Here is a 21,190-nt window from a genome sequence, read left to right as displayed (position 1 = left end):
CAGCCAACATACTATTGTGCCTAATTAGTTACAGTCAGTATTGCTAATTCTAGCCAGACAAATCTGTCAAATCTTTTGGATCCCAAACTCAGATTTGACTGCCATGACTTAACCAAACTGAAGTTGGTGGGGGTTGGTTGGTTTCTTTCAAGATTTTCAGGCCATTAAAATGCGCTTGAGTACAGCTTCTCTCTGCAGTCATGCAAACTAGAATCTCACTGGTTTACAATGAAGGATTGGGACTCTTCACCTGAGGTGTTCTTAGCACTGAGCACTATTTGGTTTATCTAACAGGAAAAAGGTAAATAATGCTCTGTGTTTTCACAAGAGGCATTGTAATTTGCTTCTTCTGTTTGTCAGTTCAGCCTTTCTGCTAACAAGTGAAAAATCCTATGATTTTTGAAGTTTTAGAGTTGAACTTGCCTGTGCTACTGTTCACATCAGCTGTGTTGGTCTGCATCTCTCTCAATCTTTCAGCTAGCTTTCAGCTAGTTTTGAAGAATCAACATCTCTGGATTATTTAGCTGTGAAATGTTCAATAACGTATACTTCCAGTCGTCTCCACCCCTCCTTGGTTCAAGTGCAAGTTTCAGACAAAAATCACTACCAAATGATAGTATTTAATGAGTGAGTTTTTCACCATTACAATACATCTCAAAATAATTATTGTGAGCAGGCAGGTCTTTTTCAGTCAATAGTGGTTTGGAAGGATACTGGTAGAACTTGAATGATGTTGTTAGCCCAGCAGGTAATGAAAGGGTAAAGCAGTGTATTGCACAGGAATTAGCCTACTACAGGATTTCCCATGATAAAGGCATGCAGTGTGAGAGCTTCAACTTTCCAATTTATAATGTAGGAGTGGAGAAACTTGCTTCTCTTTGTTAATCAAATTGAGCTAGAAAATGAATGTAAGACCTGGAATACAGTCTCTCAGTAAGACAGCTGTAAGAAAACATCTTGTTCTGTGCAGACACCTTACTGAGTGATCCCAAACTCCTTCCAGACACCGCTAACAGGTCTGAAGCACACTTGTAACAGCAGCAGCAAGGCTGGAATATGTCAGCATTTGTCCTCTGAGGACCTACATTTATTTGGTCCTCTGATCAAGCATCTTTGGAGGGCATCTCCATCACCCTGGCTTTCTTGAAGCCCTGTGTTGCACTTCTGTTAAAAAATAGAGAGCTGCCTTTGAAATAGAATTGTACAAAGTAACTTTAAATGCTTAGTATTTCAAAAGCTTGGTTTCAGGATATTTGTGAAAGGCATATACTTTGAAATGCATTAAGGAAAAACAGATTATGATGTGCATTGGTTTAACTAGACATGGCTTGTGTCTTACAGATTCTCACTTCCACCTGTATGCAAAGTTTTGGCTTCAAGGAAGCTGTCACAGGGCAAGTCTCCCTGCCGGGTGAGTGGGACAGCTTGCTGGCGTGCTGATCTGCTGCTATCCGGCAGCACACTCTGCTTGCTGTGGTACCTGCCAGCTGCTCTTCTTCCTCATAGCATGCACAGCAGCAAGATGAGTGGAGTCAAAATGCCACCTCAGTCCTATCAAAGTTTCAAGGTGCCTTATTTTACAAAAAGTGCTATTAAAATCAAGCCAATACTCCTGTAAGTTGATCTGCGTCATCCCCTCAGTCAAGCTGTATCCTTCTGTCTTTATTAGTCTGAAGACTGATATAAGATGTGACATCCTTTTAAAAGGCAGGGCAGTGGCAACACTTTTTAGGGACAAAGCGCTAGTGATGTGTGTGCATACCAACGTGTAATGCTGATTGCCTCACACGAGTGATGTTTAACGATATACCATGTACTGCAGCGTGCCCTGTGCCCGATGGCGGCGTGAGGTAACCCTGGGTCCCCACACGGCGACCCCGGGACTCCTTTGCACCGGGAGCTCATCCGTTATTTTTTTTTTTACTAAAAAGAACCGGATGTAAATGGTCAAAGGTCTTTTTCAGGTCAAAGGGGAAGGGGCAAAACACCCCGGCGCTGTGACAGAAGGAATAAAGAGGCGGCACAGCCCGGTACAGAACATCGCCCCAGGTGCGCGGGGCAGCCACAAGATGGCGCCGGGGAGGCGCTGGCGGGGCGCAGCCCGCCCGTCCCCGCTCCTGTGGCAACGGAGCCGCGCGGCTCGCACCCGACCGGGCACGGTGGCCATGAGGGCGGCGAGCGGCGAGCAGCCGGCGGAGGAGGCCGAGGAGACGGGCAGCGATGGCCGCGGCGAGGCGGCGAGAGGCGGGCAGCCCTGTGAGCGCGGCGGCCCCCGGCTCGCCTCACCGCCTCACCCGGGCAGCCGCTTCCTTGCCCTTTCCCCGCCTCAGGGTCCTCTCCCCGGCTACTCTGGGCACTAGGGGGGTGGGCTCCGGCTTCTTCCCGAGGGATTCTGCCCTGGCCTGGGTCTCCAGAAAGCCTTGGAGGGTGGGGATGAGGAAGGAAGGCGTTGTGTACCTCCCCAGGCCGCCTCCGTGGTGGCCCCACGCAAGGCTGCACCCCTGGGTGCTGCCTTCTTTTAGGGGTAACCTGCTGTGAGGCGTCCCCTTCAGCAAGGACATTTTGGGGGACTCCTCCATCTCCCCTCGGCAGCACTCTGCTCCAACTTGGGTGTCCCATGGAGGGACCCCATCGCCCCTTCTCCCAGGTGCCCAGCAGTTGCCTTGGCTCGCTGCCATGGATTTCACCTCCCTCTGAATCCTCCAGTGCTCCCCTTTTAGGTACCCACTGTGGTACTGCTGTGAGGAATCCCCTTTGGGGCTGGGCATGTCTGAACGCTATCACTTCTGTAAATTTGTCTTAAGGTGTATTAAAGATAAAAGTAGAACGGGACAGGATGAAATTACATTAAGCAAAGTATATTGACATTGGGGTGGGAGGCATGGGTAAAATAACTGGTTCTTTTGTAATGTGTTTTGCTAACAGGGAAGAAATTTGTATATGTTGAGCCATCTAGGAGAGTTAAAGAAATCCTTCAAGAAGAGCTTTATTTTCAGAAAGAAGAATACCACATTAAACATCCAGCTGCAGGTAACCCTCCTTACAAGCAAATGAAAAATGTTTGTCAGAGCAAATGAAACAGAAGATGTTTTGAGAACTGTGGCAAAATTATTGATTAAAACAAACAACCCTGCCAAAAAAAAAAAAACACACAAAACAACAACAACAACAACAAAAAAGCAGCCTATAGCATTTATATAATGATCTGGAGAACATTTAGAAACAGAACAATTGCATTTAGTCTTTACTATTTTTTTAGCCTGAAATTATTGGGAACATAGTTATTGAGAACATGTAATTCCATATGATCTATCAGTTTAATAAAACAGAAACAAATACCAAGTGCTAGGGAGGTTTATTACATCTTTCTTTGAAAGAGGTGCTGTAGTTATTAGAATACTTCATCCATTTCTGAAGTTGATGTTGAAAAGAAGAAGTTGAGGTAAGAATGAATAAGGTTAAATAAAGGACAGGAAAACAGTGAAGGCAATTAAAAAATCAGTCTGTTTAGGCAGTTTGAAGGTTATGGAACTGCTTGACTATAGTAGGCAAATGAGGAAATGGAAGTCTGAGAGGGAACAAGGTGTTTGGTCTAGATAAGAAACTTAATTCTGAGAACTGGAGGTAAAAATTAGAAAATCAGAATAGGAATAATTAGCATTTTTTAACAGAAAGAGCCTAATGGTGGAACAATTTAACAAAGATCAATTAGATTCTCCATTTTAATACAAATTTTAAATATTTTCCACGTAAACAGCCCTAGCCCAAGCTCATTTGCTAGTCGTGATGCAGAAATGAGTATAAAGCCATGTGACCCATGTAGGACATAACTTACATCGTGGTGGTTTTCTCTTACAGCCATAAGATCTATTAATCTAATTGTAGAAAATTATTTTTCAGAAATATGTAATGTTTAAGGATAGGACAGCTGATCTGACTGTCTCTACTGGTCAAGCTGCTGTACCTCAGTAGGTGCCTGTCTGTAGAGCCTGATAAATAAAGCTGGTTATTGCACAGCTTCCCAAATTAGTTTGTTCTGGTGGTTGGTGTGTTAAAAAATCATGCCTGATTAATAATGCTGTGTTTCACTGCAGGCTACGCAAGTAGAAAAGGTGACTGTTAAATGAAGCCAAATTATACTTCTTTTGAGCAGAGTTAGGATTTACATATATTGTGTATTTTCACTTCTTTGAAGAAAACATCTCTCTAGCTGTATGCTTGTAACTATATTTCTGTCTGGACGCAGCCTCTCCTCATGTTTTGGTAGGGCTTTTAAGAACCTTCCTGTTGAAAAAGCCCTTGGCATCTGCCTGCAAGGGGGGTATTCTGTGATTCTGTATCCTCTTAAAGCAAGAAAAAAACATGCATGAATTAAGGGGACTGCAAAACCTCAGTTTTGGGGATGCTATAGGTTTCATTGTGGTGGAAGTTGACTGAGGCCTAGTGGAAGGACTTTTTGTCCAGGGCTGTAGTGATAGGGCAAGGACTAATGGATTTAAACTAAAAGTGGGGAGATTCAGAATAGATGTAAGGAAGAAATTCTTTCCTCAGAGGGTGGTGAGGCCCTGGCACAGGCTGCCCAGAGAAGTTGTGGATGCCCTGTCCCTGGAGGTGTTCAAGGCCAGGCTGGATGGGGCTTTGGGCAACCCAGTGTGGTGGGAGGTGTCCCTGCCCATGGCAGGGGTTGGAATTAGATGATCTTCAAGGTCCCTTCCAACCCAAACCATTCTATGATTCTGTGAATAATTTTGGTTTGTATGATTCAACTCCTTGCCTTTGTTGGGTCCTTTGTTGATAGTCTTTTTTTCAGTATCCAGGATTTTCTTCCAGAGAAGTTATGTATACACTGTAATGAAAGTCGCTAGTAGTCAGTATTTTATAGCTTAAGCAGTTTAGTGTCTCAACATCTCTCCATGTGAGTACTATGTCTAGCACTTAATTTGATTTTAGCTCTTTAAGAACTCTGACCAATTGTTTTGCCTCGCCTTTTAAAATGTAAATACCAAATCTGATCATGTCATTTCAGTATTCGTATCACTAGTAGCCTGGAGAGAGAGAGAATTATCTACTTATTTTAACTTACTTCTTTACTAAAATCTAGAGCTAACATACGCCAGGGATGTTGAACTATTTGCCAACTGTTACTCCTAAATCTATAACAAGTGAATAATATGTATTTCGTCTTTTGAATATATAATACATAATTCATCTTTTGCTCCATAATACATGATTCCTGTTCTGTAGGCCCATATTCTTTTCTACAGAGTAAATCTATTCCTTGGTTATATTAAGCTGCGTTTTGTTGGAATAGGCGTGCCGTTATCTTTCTTAATCATGACAACCTCCACAAATGTGGCAAGGGTAATTTTGCCTTTATTTCCAAATCTGGAAAATTTTGAAAAAAAAAAAAAAAGTTTTTCCATTTTCTCTTTTGTGGGTTTAAGACCCAACTGTAGATTTACTCAAAATGAATTTCAAACAATCGGATTCACAGATGAAAACGTACAAAAGTTAGGTGATGTAATCTGTATCAGGTTTAAAGACCATTTGAACCTGCAACTGCATTTCTCTGGTTAGGCTCCTTAGGCAATTACAGCACACAGGCAAATGAACTACTTATGTAAGCTCTGTTTATAGTAAATGGAGAAAAAAAAGACATTTTGAAACACAGTTCTTGTCCTAGATACCTACCTTTGCATGAGTAATGCTCTTTAAGTGCCTGTTCTGTGCCCAGTGACTGTAAAGGGAATCTGGGCAAGTAGCTGAGTTGCAGGCCTTAACATTGGTTTGCTCAATCTGCTCCTGTGTCTGATGTTACTGAGAGCTTAACACGCCTATATTGGACTGCGTTCATCTGCCAGTGGATCAAAATAGGAAGGCTTCAATTTGATCGTATGAGTGGATGCTACAGAATATACTCTCGTGGTTTCTGGAGATTCTCTCAATGAAATGCATGTTACAAAGGCTTAAAGTACTTCAGATAAAACAGAACCTCCAAAAAATATTTGTCACGGGAATGTATAAAATCTGTGTATAAGAAGTTCAGTGTATAATGGTATGTAGAGCACAACTGTTACAAGCTATGCTTAGTGTAATAATGCTATGTATAATAAGGTCAATTAGATGTCGGCGTGCAAATTACTCAGCAAGAGCGTAGTTCCTTTTTCATTAGTATACATCTAGAGAATTAGAGATGTTCCACAAGTGGCCAGGGCGTTGATTAAAAACTGTCAGGTTGGAGGGTTACTGATTTACACAGTTTAGGTGATTCGTAAGCTCACTGTTTTACATAAATTAGACGACCGGTAAATCGTAACCTTTCTACAAAATAAACTACTTTTTTTTTGTTTGTTTTTGTTTTGTTCTGCTATCGCTTTTATGAGGCCATTTGGTATTCCAGTATGACCAATAAACCATACTGGTTGCATTTACAGTATTACTGCTGTTTCTTATACATCATAGATCAGCTACATCTTGCTTCAGTTAGCCTAGTAGTCCTAAACTGTTCCACAAACGCTAAAGAGCTATATATACCTTTAGCAATCCAAATTCCTCTCTGAAGATGTCAATCTGTTTTTCATTAATTATGGAGGGTGATTATAGTGTTCTCCCTAACTATTTGTAATGTACTGACCAAAGGGACTGTCTTGTAAATGTTACATTCATCTAGAACAAGTTGAAGTAATCAGTTGTAACAGGGTTGTTTTAACAAATTATTAACAGTGGCTCTGGAAGGAATTTGGAGTCTGAAAAAGAATTTCTCCATCGGAGGCCTGAAACCAGCATCGCAGAACAGAAATGGTTTACTCTTACAGCCTCAGTTCTACTCAAGGCATGCAGGAATGAAAAGTAAGAGTCAACAATAAGAAACTTTTGCTATAACACCTCACTTTAAAGTTGCAGGATAATATTCTTTTGTAATTCATAGATGTCTCACTGGACTGCAGATCTATTTTGCTCAACGTTATTTTTCCATCAAATCACCTATATGGCCTTAGAGTAATCACAGCTGGGAATCTTGTTGCAGGGCTAACCCACCTTTATTAAGCAGCCAACAGACTTGAAATCTTTGCATAAGAAACCTGTTTAGGATTGCTGTGGCGAGTCACCTTGTTTAATATTCTGAAACCTTCTGTGAATGTAGGGAATAATCACTTCTTTCCTTTGAATGGGTGGTGAGTGTTGGTTACATGTAGGTAATGAACCTTACTTCCCCTTGACATTCAGCCTTAATCAATTCAAATGCTTGGAAAAGCCCTCCTCCATCATGTCTCCTGAAAGGAGGTTGATCTAGGTACCATTTCAGGCATTTTCACATTTGCCTGCTTTTGCATAGCAAATTGCCATTTGCAGTTGGTGCTCTGGGGCACATATTTCTTCCTTTGCAGTCGCTGGGATGTGGCTTTTGTGGAATGGACCTATTCCTTATGAGCTGGTTGTTTTCAGCTGTCTTCTCAATGTGCCCGTCTTCTCTCTTTTGCTGGAATGTGTTAACTTTGCAGTGCGAAGTGAGAGCTTCCAACCCTGAGGGAACACAGAGTTCATGAGCTTTTTAAGAAGAATATTATTAGTGCCATAAGGTTGTGGACTATACAAACTCAGCATATTTGCCATTAGATGAAGCTACTTGTCATGTTCTCAGGGGCTAGTGGTTTAAAAATACAGCTAGCTGCATGAGTTTTATATCAGCACCTCTTTCTTGCTCTCTTGATTTGAGCTCTGGAGATATTGGCACCTTAAAAATTTGCTGCTTTTGCTCATAAACGATTGTCTAGCACAAATTAGTCTTCCAAATCTGTTTTGATGTGTCAAGCATTAAAATGACTGTGTATGGGAACGTAGATCTGTATTTATAAGATTTTGAAGTTCTAGTTGGATAGGGAATTATTTTCTTTTTATAGTTATTTCTATTCATAGCTTCACGCTGCTTTTTTACCTGTTGTAGTAGCCAAATCCGATCCATATTTCAGTTAGTGAAGAAGGTGTCACGATCCAAAAATTACAGAATGTTTCTGATGACAAAAATGTACTACTGTGAAATTAGACATTTTTATAGGTTTCTCTGTTGCAGAGTGATTACAAGTTCCAGCAGAAGATCATAATACATAGCTGGAGATGCCTTAACATTCCTTACGCTGAATCTATTCATAAACCCAGCAGTTCTAGGCCAAGAGTTTGTGATTCAATTTCTAGCCTGATTTAATAAAATGTTAACATAAATAAGCCTGTGATGTCTCTATTTTTGTAAGAGTTATCGTAGTGTTAGAGAATGATAGAGGCAGCATGGAACTTGAAATAACCTGCCACTTAACTCTCACTTGTAACCATTATTACCGTGAGGTAATACCAAATGATCTGTAGTTTGTATTTGTTGTATTATCACAGAACTTTGGAAACAGAAGATCCTTCTAGGATCCTTCTAGGTACTGTAAAAAAACAGAACAAAAGAGAGCTTCAAAAGGTCGTGGGTGAGTGGGAGAGGTACCGGAGGACTGGCAGAAGGAAGTGGCACTCCTGTCTTCGGGAAGGGATGGAAGAAGATTCAGGCACCTACTGGCTGGTTAGCTTTCCCTCAGTCCCTGGGGAGATGACGAAGCAAATAATTTTGGAAGTCATTTCCAAACATGAAAGACAGAGGTTGGTTGGGAGTAGCCAGCAAGGATTTACAAAGGGGAAATTGTTTGACAACCCCAATACCCTTCTGCAATGAGACGACTTGCGCGGTGGACAAGGGGAGAGCAGGTGATGTTGTTTTCTTTGACTTTAACGAGGCTTTTTGACACTGTCTGCTCCAACATCCTCATTGACAAACTGATGAAGTTACAGGTTATGTGAATGGGTAAGGAGGTGGATTGAAAACTGCCTGAACAGCCAGGCTCCCAAGGTTGTGACGAGGAGCATGAAGTCCAGCTGGAGGAGAGTCACTACGTGAGAAGCCCAGGGGCTGACTCTCTTTAACATCTTCATCAGTGACCTGGACAATGGGATGGAATTCGCCCTCAGCAAGTTTGTGGAGAGTACAAAATGGAGAGGAGCGTTCGATACACCAGATGGGCGTGCAACTATTCGGAAGGAACTCAACAGGCTGCAGACCTGGGCAGAGAAGAACTTCATGAACTTCAACCCAGAGAAATGCCACGTCCTGCACCTGGGGAGGAATAATCTTCTGCACCACTACAAGCTGGAGATTCACAGGCTGGAAAGCAGCTTGGTGGAGTTGGCATCCTGCTGGACAAGCTGCTTTCCAGCCTGTGGACCTCCAGCCTGAGGGAGGTGATCCTTCTCTCTGCTCAGCACTGGTGAGATAATCTGGAAGGCTGTGTCCACTTCAAGAGACATTCTGGAGCAAGTCCAGCAAATAGTCATGAGAATGATTAAGGGATGTCACCGAGGAGATGCTGAGAGAGCTGGGAGTGCTTAGGCTCTTTGAGGTCTAAGAACCGCTAGGAAGAGATGAGATCCAGCTCAAGGAGTGAGGCAAAAGCTCTGTTTGTACAGAACCTAAAAGGATCCATGATTGTTTCTTAAGTGCTGTGATAATACAAGGACTCCACAGTAACGACTGCCGTGAGGCTGGCCAACCTGGGGAGAGCTACAATTAGAAATAACAGGGGAGGGAGATGATGACCCACAGTCAAACGAGGCTGGTGAGCATGATATTTCCCGTCTTCACATTTGGCGATCTAAATTAATGATCGGTCTATGCCACATTTATAAAATAAGTGTAGCACATTCTTTTCCAAATTAGTAATACTTTGCACACTACAGTTTTCATTGTCAGAAATCTTTCCAGACATCCGTCCTGCATTAAGATAACAAGTGCTACTGTCTTTTTGAAGGAGGAAACTGTTTTGTACAATGAAAAAAATGAACTGATGGGTGATTTAAGATCAGAGTTGAAAAGTTCTTTTTTCCTAGTGCCACCTCAAACTGATAATTCATGTCACTCTTAAGACATTCATGTGATCCTAAGAGGTGGAGATGGGATTTTTTTGTGGGGCTCTGAGATTCTAAGGAAGGATCTGAATATTGTTATGAAAATACTATTTTCTTATTCAGAAATGTTATATTCTTATTCAGGAATTATTCAAGATCTGATTATTGTTAAGAAAAAAGAGTCTCAGTGACAACTTTATGAAACTAGACTTAGTTTGCTTTTTTTTATGTTTAACTGTGAATGAAAAGGGATGTTCGTTTTTTTTTGATTGCCTGGAAGTCTTCTCAAATACTAAAAAATTGGTTTTATTTTGGTATCGGTGATAAGGGAAAAAACCTTAGTTGGCTTGAAGGTAACAATTTTCAGCATTTCTATTTGACTTCTAAATAATACAAATATTGGCACTGAAAATTGCACCTGAGGCACTAGAGGATTTGCGGCTTTTGAAAACATTATTCTTAGTTTTCAGATGCAAATTTGATCGTGAACCACACAATGATGTTTCAGAAGCACTGGGTTATCAGATAGAGGCTTTGATTAACTTTGCTGTATCTCCCTTCTGCTCCTTCCTTCATTTTTATTCAAGCCGCCTCCGCCTGTTTTCTCATTCTTAGTCATTATTTTCTTTGTGATCTTATTTTAAAACTTGCCAAATGAAAACACTTTCTTGGTTCATCACAGATTTCTGCACTAGCTCAGTTTTGCTACAACAAAAACAGATTTGTGGAATTCATTGATGCCTTTGCTTCTTTTTCACGCAACTTTGTACAACGGAGAAATGTCTTTTAGATCTTTTCCACCGAATATTTTGTTATTTCAATGATGATTACAATTTCTTTTAATGCCTCTCATCTTCCATTTGAATCAAACCAAGCAATTTGTTTAAATATAATGTCATAGCAATACTATTAACATTACTTTAATATTCATAATATAATATTTATAAAACTGGATTTCCACTAATCTAACTGCACTCATATTTATCATAGTCATTTTTTACTCTCTAGCTGTTCAGCTACCCTTTTCTGTTGTTTTTTATTTCATTTTCAAACCAAACAATGCTGTTTTGAAAGACAACAGTTAGCATTGCTTCCACATAGAGTCATTTCAAGCGCTGACATCTTTCAACACCTCTGTCTGCACTATCAAGTAATGAGGCACAGTAGGAGGGGTTCAACATATTAAAGCAACCGGTGTCGAGGGCCCCAAAACTATGTGTTTCAGGAGATTTACTTCAAATTAGAGCTAGGCTTGTCCCCTGGACTGCAACGTTGCTTCCATGCTTGAGGTTTAGAGATGTGTGAAGAAAAGCTGTACCACAAACCCTTGCTCTCAGGCCCGTGGGATGCTCTTTGGGTGCAGTGAGAGCATCAGAGCATTCCCCTGGGAGCAGGCGTTTGCCTGTTCTGTACAGATGGCCGCGAGTCACTGCTCCTGCCGCGGGTGCTGCTTACGATGCAGTCCAGTACTTCAAAAAACAAGACAGATTGAAATCCATGATAACTGCTAGCAACTACCCACAGAGCCAAACTCCAGCTTGCTGGTACACACACACACGCGTGTCAAATTATCTGAGGATCATCTGGTTTTGGCAGGAAAGTTTCCTGCTCTGATTTTGGTTCTGATCTACACTGGTGAACAAAGATGCATGCTGCGCTGGAAGGTAGAAGAGACGGGATCCTTCCTCCATGGTGTGCACAGCACATCTGTTCGTGCCCGTGCCTTGTCCTGGAAACGTCAACTTCACATAGTTTTAGTACAGCGCTGCTCAGTCACAAATAGATCTGTATAGCCAGGCAGAATATTTTAACATCACATTTGCTGCGTGTGCAGTCATGTGGGCTCGACTGTTCAGAAGCTGTTCATCCAGTGAGGCAGGCATCAGCTTTCAACTGAATCTTTTATCTCTAGTCATATTTCAGAATTTTAAACTTCCAAGCAGAAAGATCATAATCCCCAACGTGAAACATTAGTTAATCAAACTGCAGGCATTTAATTTTTATACTAAAATACAGCATGCAATTTATACGGAACAGAACTTTTATCACTCTTTTTCACACAGGATTTAGGGCCTTACCTGGCAGAAGCTTGCACTGAAACTACAGGGACTGTTTATGATAAGAGATTTCAAAGTCATTCTTAAGTGTCATTTTGGTATCGGGTAATTTCTGCCTCTCCTTGAAGCTGGGCACATTCTTTCAGGATAAAAAAACACCTGCATGGGGTTTCCCTGGTTGATAGGACGTCTGACTTGATAGCTGTGGCTGAAAATAAAGCATCCTTTGGTACCTTTTAAACCATGTTTTCAAGAGAGTTGACAAGTAACTTCAAAGAGTCTTCTAGGCCTAAATACTTCTCATGTGTGACAAAATAGAGTGAGTCAGAGTACAAGAGGAAGCCAGCTGGGAAGCTCTAGGCAAAAACATTAACTGCTGTTAGAAACTGCAAACATTTAGCCTTCAAATAAGCAAAATGTTTTTTATTTTGCAACAACCTCATTACTAACAGACGGCATTTGATTTTAAATTCCTGTCTATCAGCAACAGTGGAGCGTACTGCCGTTTCCACGGAGTGGTTCAACCACGGATCTCCCATTTGCGTATACTGTACCGAGAAGTCTGTGTGGTCCTTGGGCCACAGAGCGACAGCCTGGGCTGGCTGACCTTCAAAAGCAGACAAGATCAGGTCTGTTTCCGCTGGGATATCTGCAGGCGTCTGGTAATGCTACTCGGCCTTCATCACGTCGTACTTCCCATCAGCATCAGTGGGTGTGTTTCCCAAGTCAGAGTGAACAAAGCTGCTTGAAAAAACCCTCTCTTTATGAAAAAGAAATTTTGTAAAGAAAAGTGCTGCTCTAGTCCCCACGTTCCTAGCTCTGGTTGAGGTGCAATTTGCGAAAGAAAGGGTGCAAGGGACATAGTCATGTTTCCTCTTGTTTGTTTGTTTTTTCTTTTTTTTTTCAAAGTTGTCACTGTCCTGGTTTCAGGTAGGACAGAGTTAATTTTCCTCCTAGTAGCTGGCAGGGTGCTATGTTTTGGATTAGAATGAGAAGAGCGCTGATAACATGCTGATGTTTTAATTGTTGTAGAGCAGTGCTTACACCAAGCCAAGGACTTTTCAGCCTCTCTCTGTCCTGCTAGCGAGCAGGCTAGGGATGCAGCAGGAGCTGGGAGGGGACAGACCCAGGACAGCTGACCCAAACTGGCCAAAGGGGTATTCCATACCATCTGACGTCATGCTGAACAATATATAGGGGTGGCTAGCCGGGGTGGAGGGGGGGCCGGCTGCTCGGGGATAGGCTGGGCATCGGTCAACGGGTGGTGAGCAATTGCATTGTGCATCACTTATTTCGTACACATTATTACTATTAATACTATTATTATTATTGTTATTATTATTATTATTATTATTGTTATTCTTTTCCCTGTCTTAATAAACTGTCTTTATCTCAACTCACAGACTTCACTTTCCTGTTTCTCTCCCCCATCCTGGAGAGGGAGGGGGGAGGGTGAGCGAACGGCTGTGTGGTGTTTGGCTGCCAGCCGGGCTAAACCACAACAGTCACTAATTGTCTTATAAGAACTTCCGTGTTGAGTTGTCCTGAAACATTTCATAAACCTGAATGAAAGACAACGTTGTTGTTGACTTCACTATGTGCAGGATTGGGCCTGGCATGATCAATGGATTCTACTTGGCTGGGTTGTGGAACTGGAATGGCTTACCAACAAATCTGCAAGACCAGAAATGAAAACTTGATTAGGCAAGTAAAATCTGGTTTAGCTTCCTCCAAACTCATATATCAAATTTATGTTCTTGAAGGAAAACAAGTGCCATTGCGGCTCATACAATCAAATTTATTGGGTGAATCATAATTCCACAGAAGTCAGTTGAGCTCTCCCACTGATTTTTATGGGTCCCAAATTTCTCACGTTACCTGCAGAAGCAGCTAAAGAAACAACATTATTTACTGTAGAGTTGTTGACCACTTTGTGTCTTTCATTGAAGCACGCCAGGGATTGTGCTCATTTTAGGTAGGGTTCATTATATTGGATGGGTTCTGGACTGAGTGATTCCAAGTACAGCTCATGCACTCAGAGGATTTGAATCTGTTAGCAAAGTATTTCTACATGCTTGCAGTTTTCTAAAATAATTTTCCCAGATCCCTGTTTTGTGACTAAAATCAGTGTTGTTTGTCAAGGCAGGTCCTATGTTTATTGCATCATTGTTTTATTTTACTACTGTTGGCTAGCACACTATATTGAAGACAATACTAAATTAGAAAAGGGGATTGTCATGCTGGTTTGAACAACTTCAGAGAGGACTGGAGAAGCTTGGTTTGAGCCAGCAGAAATCTTGGGGAATTCAGCGAGCGGAAATACGAAGTTCTGTATGTACAACAGAAAAGCCCCGTGCACTGGTACAGGCTAGGAACTGACTGGCTGATAAACAACCATGCTGTGAGGGACCGGGTGAACAGCAAGTAAAACGTGAGCCCTCCTTGAAAGGAAAGCAAGCCATATGCTGGGCAACATCAGGTGTATGTGCAGTGGATTGAGAAAAGTTGTCCCCCTGCACTCAGCACTGGTGGGGGGACAGCTGGTACTGTGTCCACTTTCCAGCCTCCCAGTTCGAGGTGGAAGTTGAGAATGTGGAGAAGGTCCAGTGGAAGGCTACCAAGATGATGAGGGGTCCTACAGCACACAAACTGAGGTTGAGGGAGGCGGTCTTGTTTAGTCTTCTGGAAAGGAGGCAAAGGGATGATTTAATAGCAGCCAACAACTAGCTACCTGAAGGTGTTACGAAGATGATGGAGCTGTTCTGTCCTTGGATATAACAAGGGGCTATAACAGCCAGAAATTACAGGTTGGGAGGTTCAGTGTTGAACAGTAGGAAAAAATTCTTCACTGAGAGGGTGGCGCAGCACTGGGACAGGCTGCCAAAGGTGTTGTGGAGTCTCCGTCCTAGAATATTTTCAACTTCTTGCCGCTAGTCGAGCCAGCACCTAAGTGAGCAACGTAGCTGATGCTGACAGTGGTCCTCCTCTGAGCAGGAGGGTGGAGTAGTGACCTCCAGAGATCCCTTCCAGCCAGCACTGGGGGTTAAAGCAGAGGCAGTAAAATGTTTTCTGTAACCACAGCTGTTGGTGTATTTTTTTTTTTTTTTATGAGTGCTTAGATCATGGACTGTGGAAGTCTGCAAGTGTTTTCATGTGCAATTAATAAGTTTATGGACACACATGACCTAGTTGCTAATCTAACAGCAACCTCACCTGCAACCATTCTGTATTTTGGGGCATAAATGGGCTTGAATTGCTTTCTTTACTAACACAGAGCTGAGTCGCAGAGTCTTGACCTATGTGGTATGGATACATTGTGCGGCAACCCAAATGGTAGATGAGAATCTACACCCCATGTACCTTTGCTGCCCTCGGTGAATGTCTATGAGAGGTCCTTGGATCTATAGCTGTGGGTACAAAAGTGCATAGCATTAGAGCTGCCTCCAGCTCCGTACAAATATTCTCTGAGCTGTGTGAATCGATGAACTCTTGGTTTGCTGAAACAAATGACTGTGGAAAACATCTCAGGCCTATCTGATCAGGTTTTTCACACTTTCTGTGTTAAACAGAGTTGGGAAAAGTGATTTTCTAGTAACCATGGAGTTTTTTAAATAGCAGTGAGATTTAAAAATTAAATGAAAACATATGTAGTCCTCAAAAAAATTAAAGCGACTACATAATATATAATACATATATATATAAAATATATACACACACATATATATATATACACACTTTCCCAATTTGATAGTCCTTTTAGAGGTGCTTGAAACCGTTTGATGACTTGGCAGGAAGTCAAAGCTGCTGTGGCTGCCGTCTCTTCCTTTATTTTTTTCCCCCTTTCGCTCAGTAACCGATTTATTCAAGACTTTGCTCGACCTCACCCTCGAAACCGAGAGGGCTCGAAAAGATCCCCCCCCGCCCCCCTTCTTCCCAAGTATTCCCAGGGAAACGGCGGGCGTGGGCAGTGGGGGAGAGCCCTTTCTGCCGGCCCCAACCCCAAAATCATGAAGAAATACGAAAAGCCGGGTTCGGGGGAGCCCCTCTCCTCACGGGGCGGCGGGCAGGGCCGGCCGCTGTGGGCGGGAGCGGGCCGGCATGGCCGGGAGGGGCGGCGGCGGGGCAGGGGTTGGGCGCTGAGGGGAGGCGGCGGCAGCGGCAGCGGCAGCAGCAGCAGCAGCAGCATGCGCTGGGCGGCCCCGCGGCTCCCCAGCGGGCGATGGAGCCGTGCCCCCGCCGCAGCTGCCCCAGGAGATGGCGGCGGCTGTGGCGGCGGCGCTGGGCGCTGGCGGCCGGGCTGCTGAGCGCGGCGCTCGCTTTGTTCGCCTGCCTCCGGCAGCCGCAGCCCCGGGTCCCGACAACGGGCCGGGCGGGGGACGAGGTGACCGTGCTGCTGTGGTGGGAGCCCTTCGGCCGCCCCCGGCGCCCCGCAGACTGCCGGCGGCGCTACAACGTGACGGGCTGCCGCCTCAGCGCCGACCGCGGCCGGCTGGGCGAGGCGAGGGCCGTGCTCTTCCACCACCGCGACCTGGCCCTGCACGGAGCCCAGGGGCTGCCCCGAGGGCCCCCGCCTCGCCCCCCGCGCCAGCTCTGGGTGTGGATGAACTTCGAGTCGCCCTCGCATTCCCCCGGCTTGCGGGGTCTGGGCGGCGTCTTCAACTGGACCATGTCCTACCGGAGGGATTCGGACGTCTTCGTGCCCTACGGGTACCTCTACGCGCTGCCGGAGCCCCGGCCCTTCGTGCTGCCCCGCAAGACGAGGCTGGTGGCGTGGGTGATCAGTAACTGGAACGAGGAGCACGCCCGGGTGCGCTACTACCGGCAGCTGAAGGAGCACCTGGCCATCGACGTGTACGGGGCGCAGGGGCTGGCGCTGGTGGAGGGCAGCGTGGTGAAGACGGTGTCGGCCTACAAGTTCTACCTGGCCTTCGAGAACTCGCAGCACACCGACTACATCACCGAGAAGCTCTGGAGGAACGCCTTCGCCGCCAGCGCCGTGCCCGTCGTCCTCGGTCCCCGCAGGGCCAACTACGAGCGCTTCATCCCTGCCAACTCCTTCATCCACGTCGATGACTTCCCCAGTCCCAGGCTGCTGGCCACCTACCTGAAATTCCTCGATAAAAACAAGCCTAACTACAGGAGGTATTTTGCCTGGCGGAAGAAGTACGAGGTCCACGTCACTTCTTTCTGGGACGAGCATTACTGCAGGGTTTGCGAGGCTGTGAGGACAGCTGGGAATCAAGTCAAGACGGTACGAAATCTGGCCAGCTGGTTTGAAAGCTGATGTTCCTGGTGGGTGAGGCTTGCTTGGTCAGCCTCTCTGAGCAGCAGCCTTCACTAAGGCATGAGGAAGGCTGCATCTCGCAGAGATCACCACCTTAGCAAAGTTAGTTTGTCATCTGTGAGAGAGACGTACGTAAATAAGCTGGGGAAAAAAAAATTAAAAATGACAAAATGAAGATTTTTACTACAGGGCAAAATCCTGAAAGTACAGAGAAACATCAGGCAAGAGGATTCTTCAAGAGGAAAGTTTAATTAAAGTTCCAGAAGTCATGCAGATCTGAAACCTTCGCAGTTGTGCACAGCTAAATGTAAATAAAACATGCCAAGTTCCTCGGCTGTACAGCTGAAACCAATTTTGTCAGCTATGACAGCTTCCTGGTCTGTGAAACTTTCTTCTGCTTATAGGGGATACGTGATCAGTGCTGGCTTTCTGCATTCCAAAGACAAAAGCAAATACTTTTAACAGTGATTATTAAGAAAATCAAAGTTATTTGCCGACAAATGCTGAGCCGCAAGTGTTGAACGTAAGAATGTGATGATACGGTAGCACTTTTTAGCAGTGTTAAATTGCAGCAGCCAAATAATAATTCCTTGAGCCAAATAAAAATTCCGTTTAGGAAAAAGTGTATGGAAGGGTCTGGGTGTGAGTGGAACCAACAGCTCAGATGATATAAAGTATTTCTTCCACTCCTTACCCAAACCATGAGCACATTTGTCCTGTATGAAGGCAGAGAAGAGCCGCAAGTACAGGAAAAGACAGAACGTAGAAATAAAGTTGGAATGTTTCCGCCCTCCCTTTTTTCAGGAATTTGAAAATGTTTACAGGAGTCTGCATGTTTTTCTCTGCAAAATTACTGCCATATAGGAAAAAGCAGGGAAAGACTCAGAACCGCAGGGTTTTTTATTACTGTATTTAATATGTATACAGAAAGGCTAACTTATTTCTCTAGTATCATTCAAATGTCTTATTGTATAGCAAATGCGTTGGTATATGGCATGCATTTTTAAAAATTCTGCCAGGTGACAGACTGCTCAGAATGCTAGCTCTCTGTTTGTGAAACAATAATTACAACAAAAATCCCAAAGTCCAAGTCTCAAATCACTACCTTCCGGGAGGGAAATTACTGTAGAGAATACAATCTAAACCGCTGTTAAATACAGGTTGTATGAGGGAAGTATATGAAAAGGGAGAGGAAGGATTTCTTATCTTTGGTTTTGAAGGTTTCTTCCGCCTTTTTTTTTTTTAATGTATAACTAGTTTTCTAGGCTAAAACTTCCTTGTGCACTGCCTACCCAGAACATTTACAGGAGGCGTTCCCTTTTAGACTCTGCCATCCTGCTGGACTAAGATCTTTGGAGCAGTCAGTGTGTGGTTACTTTTTGGTTGTTTGTAATCTTGCATGCTGAAATCCAGAGAGGGTCTTCAGTTGCAGTTACTGATCCACAGGAACCTCAGCCCTTCCTGCCCTTTGCAGCTGTAAGATTTGGTGGCAAAAAAATGATAACCTACAAGAGTGCTGTAAAAATGATTAAGGGTTTCATCCTGCTCCCATTTAAGGCCATGAAATTATCCAGAGACTTCACTTGGAGTAAAATCATGGACACAGAACAGGTGGGGAAAGATGAGTTAGTTGCAAATAAGAGAGAGGTCAGTTTGTTGGTATTTGCGAGTCTTATTTAGGTTAGAATAGGATTACACTTGATTTGAGCAATAAGGGATGTCAGGTTAGGTGCTTAGAGCCATCAGCTGACAGCCTACTGTAATTTATTGTAAATTACATGTTTCCATGATTAGGTAAGCACGGAACTAAAGATTGCTGAAAAAAAAATCTGAAATAATGGTACAGTTTGTGAATAATTTGCAGAGATTTACGCCTTCAGATCTTGGTGGCTCCTGTTTTTATTCTCTCCTGCTTTTGTGGAAGGGAAGATGGGTAAAAGTACTTCATGAATGTGGCTGTTGGTCATGCCAGAGTTGCTGCAGAGATTTTATCAGGAAAGCAGAGAAGACGATCAGCTCAATGCAGAGTGCAGTAGAGGTGCTCCCTACTTACTGCTGCGCTTTCATTTAAACAGTTCCAAGGGATTCTTTAAAGCAAAGGCATGCTCTTCATTGCACGGTCGTCTGTTTCTCTGCCAATGGTTAATGCTCCCATAAAACTGATTTTGATAATTTTTAAAGTAGAAATCTAAGTATAACATTAACACTAACAGCCAAATGTCAGGTTAATAGAATCTCTCTCTTTGATTTATCCATTTTTTTCTTTTTACTGTTTATCTCAGTTCATGTAAGCATATACAAAAACCTGATCTTAAAAGCAGTGAGCAGTCTCTGAAAACTAATAATTAAGATTGCACTACTTTTTATCAGCCTGCCAAAAAGGATATTATTTTATCAGTCCTTCCAAATTTTTTAGCATGTTCTGGAGGTTTTCAGACACACAATTTTTCTGTGTTACCATTAGTAATGCCACAGGCAGGAGATGAGGCTACAGGAGCATAGGAATTTCCAAAAATTGCAACCGGGACTTTATTCTCAGCTGCTCTTATGGGAATCTTGATGGAATTAGAGTTTTGTAAAATTCAGAAAACAGCTATGCAATGATCAAAGTGTTACTTTTGAATAAGATATCACAGCTGTGCTCTGTTTGTAAGTTGTACAATGATTATTTTAAAAAAAATGTATAATGAAAACTGCAGTCTTGTAACAATTATTGCAGAGTACTTGTGGGAGAAGAGAAGCCTTTTCTAGTTTCATAGTTCTTGCATAAGCATTACATACTTTTCCCGTTATCAAGAGGAAATTCAGACCTGGTCTACAGCTGCTGCAGTCAACAATACAGCATCTCTACAAATCCACTTTGATTTTTAGTTCAGCCGCTCCATGGTCTTATAAGAAATAAGCTAATAATCAGAGTACTGCTGTAAGCTGAGCACTGTCTTTTGTAATTCCCAAGTGAACTGAGCCCGAGTTCAATGGTAAATAAGAATTTTGTCTTAGCAAATTGGGTTGTAGATGAGGTACCAAACTCCACAAGACATTGCAGGTGGTGTACGTAGTGGGTCTATGAAAATGAAGCAAATTATCTTCTATTCTAAATAGACAAATCTTTTGTAACACATTTTGAAAGAAACTGTTTTATTCCGTATATTAAAATGTTGGGGAGGAGGGAGAGAAAGGAAGATGATTATGTTCTGTTTTTCAGAAGGAGAAGAATTGATATCACCCTTTGATTATAAGTGGAATAGAGAACTGTGATGCTTTCAGTTACATAACGTGTCTCAGGGAATTTTATACTGTAAAGTCTCTTCATCTTCATAGAGTGGAGTAACTTTGTATTAATCATGTAGATTAACACTCAATAAAATCACAGAAAGGAAGTAGCACGAAACGACCCTATTTTTGTATTTCTTTGCGTGTTATGAAGGGTAGCTGTAGAAAACCAATTTTTTAAGAAAAATTCTTTTCATGTTTTCCACCTTTTAATCAAGAGAAGTGGCTTATTGTTCTCAAATTAGTCAGACTGTCTGAGGTTAGGAATGAGACCTGGTTGTGCCAGGGGAAAAATATTTTCACAGGAGAGGCTGTACTGGGTTATTTTCACTATGAAAAGGAGCATTTATTGAAGGTGGATGTCTGCTGGAAAAAATGTCATTTAAAACAACAACGAAACCATCCAACAAACTCTCTCTTCACCTACAGAGAATTTGAAAGTCCTCGGAGTTTTTTTTTCTTAAATTTCAAAGTGTAACAGAGATTGGGGTTGGTGTTCAGCACGTAGAGCGACTCTTTTAGCTGCAGCTTTTTTCATGCTTGTTCATTGACGCCTTCAACCGAGCAACAAAAGACAAAGAGCCCCAAACCTTTTTCCCCTAAATTTCTCAACGTTTTTTGCAGCAAAGGTGATTGATGA

General features: G+C 43.0%; 2 protein-coding genes across 5 annotated transcripts; both read left to right on the top strand.

The window, feature by feature from the left end:
* The first annotated feature begins 21 nt into the window (after window positions 1-21).
* Window positions 22-12,875, top strand: C1H11orf97 (chromosome 1 C11orf97 homolog). Of its 4 annotated transcripts, none has more exons than XM_040544229.1 (4): window positions 22-2,049; window positions 2,926-3,030; window positions 6,724-6,849; window positions 12,478-12,875. In XM_040544229.1, exons 1-4 carry the CDS (start codon window positions 1,944-1,946, stop codon window positions 12,597-12,599), a joined length of 459 nt encoding a protein of 152 aa, XP_040400163.1. In that variant the 5' UTR covers window positions 22-1,943; the 3' UTR covers window positions 12,600-12,875. The 4 variants fall into 4 exon arrangements, with proteins under 4 accessions (XP_040400163.1, XP_040400162.1, XP_040400165.1 ...); XM_040544228.1 differs by lacking the exon at window positions 22-2,049 and adding an exon at window positions 2,059-2,256 and having other exon boundaries at window positions 12,478-12,851; XM_040544231.1 differs by lacking the exons at window positions 22-2,049; window positions 12,478-12,875 and adding exons at window positions 2,059-2,256; window positions 8,072-8,237.
* A 3,274-nt stretch (window positions 12,876-16,149) lies between these two features.
* Window positions 16,150-20,660, top strand: FUT4 (fucosyltransferase 4). Its single transcript, XM_040544219.1, has one exon. The coding sequence runs from the start codon at window positions 16,213-16,215 to the stop codon at window positions 17,275-17,277; it is 1,065 nt and encodes a 354-aa protein (XP_040400153.1). The 5' UTR covers window positions 16,150-16,212; the 3' UTR covers window positions 17,278-20,660.
* The last annotated feature ends 530 nt before the right edge of the window (window positions 20,661-21,190 follow it).

The sequence above is a fragment of the Cygnus olor genome, chromosome 1 (genome assembly GCF_009769625.2).
Source record: "Cygnus olor isolate bCygOlo1 chromosome 1, bCygOlo1.pri.v2, whole genome shotgun sequence".
Taxonomy (NCBI): Eukaryota; Metazoa; Chordata; class Aves; order Anseriformes; family Anatidae; genus Cygnus; species Cygnus olor.
Note: the sequence above shows the minus strand (reverse complement) of the source record. Positions and strands in the feature narration are given on the sequence as shown.

Excerpts from the sequence above, each read along its gene's own strand:
- C1H11orf97 (XM_040544228.1), top strand. The coding sequence starts at position 2,070 with ATGGCGCCGGGGAGGCGCTGGCGGGGCGCAGCCCGCCCGTCCCCGCTC. Across the intron at positions 2,257-2,925 it reads GGCGAGAGGCGGGCAGCCCT|GGAAGAAATTTGTATATGTT; the intron begins GTGAGCGCGGCG and ends TTTTGCTAACAG. Across the intron at positions 3,031-6,723 it reads CATTAAACATCCAGCTGCAG|TGGCTCTGGAAGGAATTTGG; the intron begins GTAACCCTCCTT and ends AATTATTAACAG.
- FUT4 (XM_040544219.1), top strand. The coding sequence starts at position 16,213 with ATGGAGCCGTGCCCCCGCCGCAGCTGCCCCAGGAGATGGCGGCGGCTG.